Source organism: Orycteropus afer, unplaced genomic scaffold (assembly GCF_000298275.1).
Source record: "Orycteropus afer afer isolate SDZICR_OR568_19922 unplaced genomic scaffold, OryAfe1.0 scaffold00072, whole genome shotgun sequence".
Classification (NCBI taxonomy): domain Eukaryota; kingdom Metazoa; phylum Chordata; class Mammalia; order Tubulidentata; family Orycteropodidae; genus Orycteropus; species Orycteropus afer.
The window spans coordinates 2,363,982-2,370,037 of record NW_006921659.1 but is presented as its reverse complement, the minus strand read 5'-3'; the positions used below and the strand labels follow the sequence as shown (position 1 = coordinate 2,370,037).

Sequence of the window (6,056 nt, the reverse complement as noted above, 5' to 3'; positions counted from 1 at the left end):
TTAAGCCACTAAAAAAACAAAACACCAGCCCAGAGAATGTCTACAGGTGGAGAGAGGTAAAAAATCAGGAGGAAGAAGAAAGTCTAGCAATAATAAGTATTCTACTCCCTCCCAAGTGATTTTTAAATAAACAATATACATACAGTTTTCATGTTATCTCAGGATGTAAAAAGAATGCCAGAAAATATACTTATTTTTAATAAAGTTTTTATATATATCTATATATCTATATCTATCTATCTATCTATCTATACTAAATAGGAGCTGTGGTAGTGCACTGGTTAAGCACTTGGCTGCTAACTGAAAACAGCAGTTCAAACCCACCACCCATTCTGAGGGGGAAGGATGTAGCAATCTGCTTCCATAAAAATTTACAGCCTTAGAAACTCTATGGGGCAGTTCTACTCTGTCCTATGAGGGTGCTCTGAGTTGCAATCCACTCAAAGGCAATGGGTTAATACTTCTTATTTTTATACTAGTTAGTTAACTTATTTGAACTAGGTTTTTAAAAATCATTCCTAAGGGCGAGTATCTAATTCTTGTTGTTGTTGGGTGCTATTGAGTCAATTTGGACTCCAAACAACCCCATGTGACAGAGTAGAACTGATCCATGGTGTTTTCTTGGCTGTAATCTTTACAGAGGCAGGTTACCAGACCATTCTCCCACAGAGCCACTAAGCCAGAAAACCAAATGCACTGCCCTCAAGTTGGTTCCGAGTCATAGCAAACCCTTCCTTGGTTTCCAAGCTGGTATTTCTACGGAAGTAGATTGCCCAGTCTTCCTTCTGAGGCGTGTCACTAGGTGAGTTCAAGTCACCACCTTTCAAGTTAACAGCCAAGTGCTTGCCCATTTATGCCACCAGTGCTCCTTGTCTAATCCTTAGGCACTTAGAAATGATAGATACCATTTGAACTATTGAAAACTCTCACTTTGTGCTTAAACCAAAAAAATGTAAAAGGTTGGTACCACTGAAATACTGTATAAACAACCCAGGAGAAAGGGACTACAAGCTTATTAGTAAAACCAGCCGATGATAAAGAAAAACTCATTCAGTATTTGGGATAGTATATTTAAAAAGAAAGAAAAGATTTGACATCATAAGCAAGGATCTGGTTGGGACATCAGGGCTAATAGAAGCGACAGTGAAGACACCCAGATTCTGCTCTGTGCTTAGTTTCACAGGAACAGGAGGGGATTTATGGACAAGTACAAAAAGAAACTTGAGTTGAAGGTCTTGATAATCTAGTATTTTGAATTCAGGGACAGAATTTGGTGTGTCCCCAGAGGCCAAAATCAGTGGTCCTTATAAAGCCATAGCATGGGCCTCAGCAAAGGCTGGTGAGGGATAGCAGAAATCCACACTGTTTTAAAGGGTATCACTGACAGGGTAAATACAGAAAAACCTTGAAAGAGCTGAGTCAAATGAACCAAATAAATAAAACCAAACTGTGGTAGTTATATTTGTGTGTCAACTTGGCTGGGCCTGGTTGAGTGGTTGGGCAGCTGGTGGTAGTTATTCCCCACGATGAGACTGGCAATCAACTTCATGGTAGGATCTACCACAAGCAGCTGAGTAGCTGCCTTGGGGAATGTGGTCTGCTTCCTGTATATAAGGAGAAGCTTTGAGAATGGTCTCTCGCCTATGGCACGCTTGGACCCTACAGGTAGCCGTGTCGTTGTTCAGCAGCCTGCTATGCTCTGCTGTCCTTGGGACTTACAATGGACCTAAGTTAATGGCCTGTCGTGTGGTGTGGTAACATTGGGACTGTGCCTTTTTACTTGTCAACCCTGGGGCTTCCAGCCTCAGCAGCCAGCAGCTATTTGAGTGAAGGAAAACCTCTAGCTCCAGTGGGCCGGGAGCAGGAGTCAGAGCTGGACCCCAAGGTTGAGGGGCTTTCACCCAGCCCCTAGAGCCTGGCCCTTGAACTTGAACTTAAAGCCTCCAAATTTTAAGAATAAACTCCTGTTAAGACCATCCCATTTGTGGTATATTCTTGTCAGAGTGGCACTAAGTAACCAGAACACAAACCCACTGCCATTGAGTTGATTCTGACTCATACTGACCCCCAATAGGTTTCCAAGGCTATAAATCCCTTTTTTAATTTAAATTTAAATTTTATTTTATTTTTGCAGTGTTTCTTCCCCTCCCTTCCCAGACTTGGTAACCACAAAGAAAGTTTCCTTCCATATATAAATCTTTCCTTCACTTTTTACAATACTGAACTAATATAGTATTTGTCCTTCTGTGATTTACTTGTTTCACTCACCATAATGTCCTCCAAGTTTATCCACGTTTTGTGGTGTTCTGCAAATTCTACGTTATTCTTTAGTGTTGCGTAGTATTCCATTGTGCACATATACCATAGTTTGGTTATCCATTCTTCTTTTGATGGGCACCTTGTTTGTTTACATCTTTTTGTTATTGTAAACAGTGCTGCGATGAACATGGGTGTGCATATATCTGTTCTTGTCCTAGCTCTCATTTCTTTAGGATATATACCTAGTAATGGGATTGCTGGTTGGCGTAGTGCCTAAGGCAATTGACTGCTAACCAAAAGGCTGGTGGTTCAAACCTACCAGCCACTCCTCAGAAGGAAGGTTTGGCAATCTACTACCATAGTGATGTTGTTGTTGTTGTTGTTATGTGCCGTCGAGTCAAACCCGACTCATAGCGACCCCTCCTTGGGTTTCCGAGGCAATATCACTATGGAAGTAGGATTGCCCAACCTTCCTTCCGAGGAGTGGCTGGTGGGTTTGAACCGCCAGCCGTCTGGTTAGCAGGCAAGTGTCTTAGCCACTATGCTACCAGAGCTCCTCGGAAACCCAAGGAGGGTTTGCTATGAGTTGGATCCAATTCAAGGGCAGTGAGTTTGTTTTTTGGTATACTGCTTTCCATAGTGGTTGTATCATTTGACAGTCCCACCAGCAGTGTACAACAGTCCCAATCTCTCCACATCCTCACCAGCATTTGTTATTTTCTGTCTTGCTGAACTTTGCTATTAGTGCTGGCACGAGATGATATCTCACTATTGTTTTGATTTGTGTCTCTTTAATGGCTAATGATTGTGAGCACTTCTTGTGTTTGTTGGCCACCTGAATATCTTCTTTGGTGAAGTGTCTATTCATGTCTCGTGCCCATTTTTTAATTGGATTGTTTGTCTTTTTGTTGTTGAGATGTTGGAGTTTTCTATAAATTTTAGAAATAAGTCCCTTGTCAGATACGTTGCTGACTATTTTTTCCCAATATGTAGGTTCTCTTTTGACTCTTTTGGAGTTTTTTGAAGCACATAAAAATTTAATTTTTAGAAGCTACCATTCATCTAGTTTATCTTCTGCTGTTTGTGCATTTTAGGTTATGCTTAACAGTCTATTATGCCATAAATTAGGGCCCATAAATTTGCCCCTAGTTTTTTCTTGAGGAACTTTATAGTTTTAGGTTTCACATTGAAGTGTTTGATCCATCTGGAGGTAGTTTTTGTGTATGGTATGAGGTACGGATCTTGCTTCATTTTTCTGAAAATAGATATCCAGTTATGCCAGCACCACTTGTTAAAGAGACCCTATCTTCCCCATGTAATGGATTTCACCAAGGCTGTAAATCTTTGTAGAGTTATACTATTTATACTGAAGTAGACTGCCTTATATTCCTTCCATGGAACAGCTGGTGGGTTTGAACTGCCAACCTTCTGGTTAGCGGTCAAATGCCTTAAGCACTGTGCCACCAGAGTCAAAGGAAAGAAAGACCTATTTTTCAATGAGGGGCTCTTGTGGTGTACTGGTTTCTAGTGGCTGCTAACCAAAAAATTAGTGGTTCAAACTCATCAGCCACTCTGTGGAAGAAAGATGAGGCAGTCTGCTTCTGAAAATATAAATCTATGGGGGTTGCTATGGGTCAGCATCAACTCAATGGCAGTGAGTTTGTTTTTTTAGTTTGAGGCAACAAATTTAAGAATATCATCAAGCTAGTCAAAGTTGAAAATGTATACCGTTTGTTTTTAATGTTGGTGACTTCATAGATTATAGATACATAATAAATGTTAGGGAAAACTAGAATGAGCTAAAGTAGAAACCTTTCAAAATAGGAAAATACCTTTCTCAATCTATGTCATTATTCTCAAGGCTTTGGTTCCCATTTAAATCAGCTCACCAAAGGCAAGATCTTCATGGTGTTTACAGCAAACATTAAAAATATGCCACTACAGATGATATTCCTACATGCATATTTGTATATGCTACAAAATTGTCCATATGCAGTATAGAGCTAACAGGAGACAAAGTTAGGATAACTTCTTATCCATAACCAAGCACCATGAGGGAATGGGCTGCTAGGCCTGTAGGATTGGGACCACGGTTGCAGGGGACATCAAGCTCAATCGGCATAACATACTACACGAAAACATTGTTCTACATCTCACTTTGGTGAGTAGTAATGGAGGTCTTAAAAGCTTGTGAGCAACCATTTAAGATGCAACTATTGGTTTCTTCTTGCCCAGAACAAAGAAGAGTACAGAAAATGAAAGATACATGGAAACAATTAGTCAAAAGGACTAATGGACCATGAGTACCTCAGCCTATATGATCCTGAGACCAGAAGAACTAGATGGTCCCTAGCTACCACTGCCAACCACTCAGACAGAGATCAAAAGTGGAGACCCTGGATAGAGTGGGAGAAAAATGTGGAACAAAATGTAAAAAACATAAAAATCTATCAGGATTACTAGTCAGAAAATGGTGAAACACCTGAGTATGGCCCCTAGTCACTCTTGGGCCTAGAATTGGACACATTCCCATGGCTAACTTTCAGCTAAATAACAGATGGGCCAACAAGCTGAACTGCTACACCAGGGAGATGCCCTCCTTAGAACAATCAACTATGGGTGATCAGAAGGGCAGCATCTACACAGGGAGAAAGCTAGGGAGGCAGGAATGCATAGGCAAAAAGGACACAGGGAAAGGGTAACCACAGGGAGAAAGTAGGAAAGAGCTGTTACTCTGTGGGGATTGTAGTCATGTCACAAACAAAATGTGTATGAACTGCTGAATGTAAAACATATCTGCTTTGTAAAATTTCACCCAAATCATAATAAAAAGGTTTTTTTTTTAGAAAAAATATATCCCACTAGTTATCAGGGATACAATTTTTCAACAAGTATTTGATCTGCATCACTTATAATTGAGTGAAAAATTTCCAAGAATATTTAAAGCTATCATATCCTAATTTAAAGGCCATACTTGTCCTATATGAACTAACTTTCTGTAGAAATAGTTATGTTGCATTATAATTATAAAGAAGAGCAAGTATAGCCACTCTGTCAGAGACAAAATGGCAAAGAGCCCATGTCTGGGTGGATAGAGGTTGACTCCTGTGGCAATTCCTATACTCATCCTTTTATCAAGTACTTAGTGTGTCCCTACTTCCTGTCAGGCACCAGGCTACACATCCTACAAGGCAAAAACACAATCCCTGCCCAAAAAGGTAAGAGGTGAATGGGAGACCAGACAAGTAAATAACCAGATTCAGGGACATGCTCCCCTCTGCAACTATTTCCTTGAGTTCTTGATGAGGTCACACAACCTATTTCCATCTTGTATTCACCCAACTCAGAGTATAACAGCTACTGGCATTGAAAATGTCTCTCTTCAGGAATAGCTGAGGCTTAGTTAAGTCTTTGTAACTGTGAAAAAGCCTGAAATCCTTTAGTTCTAACTCTTTGAGGAGACTGTACCAGAATCGCACGACACTGCTGTCGCTGCCACTGACCTCAAACCCGGGCCAGTGGAGATGGATCTCAAAGATGAGCTGTCCAATTTGTTCAAGGACATCTTCCAGAATAAGATTTTCCAAAACTTTCCATTCTGCGCTTTCCAGGTCTGCCTTGAGAACATCAATCTGTAACAAAGAGATGAAATGAGATTAGCAGATTTGATAAATTGCTGATAAAAATACCATCTGGGTAACAGGAGCCTCACTTTATAACTACCACCCAAAGAAGTAGATTTTCTTTTTTAAAAAGTTTTAGAGTTAGAGGTCTTTTTTTTTTTTTTTTTAATTGGG

At 40.2% G+C, this 6,056-nt stretch overlaps 1 protein-coding gene across 1 annotated transcript in view; it reads right to left on the bottom strand.

Annotated features, from left to right (window-relative positions):
- Nucleotides 1–5,576: 5,576 nt before the first annotated feature.
- Nucleotides 5,577–6,056, bottom strand: part of METTL24 (methyltransferase like 24) — a gene marked incomplete at its 5' end in the record, with an annotated part of 143,302 nt that continues 142,822 nt past the window's right edge. The window contains one exon of the mRNA XM_042780940.1: nt 5,577–5,891. Within this exon, the coding sequence (XP_042636874.1) occupies nt 5,577–5,891 (315 nt within the window). The remainder of the gene's footprint in view (nt 5,892–6,056) is intronic.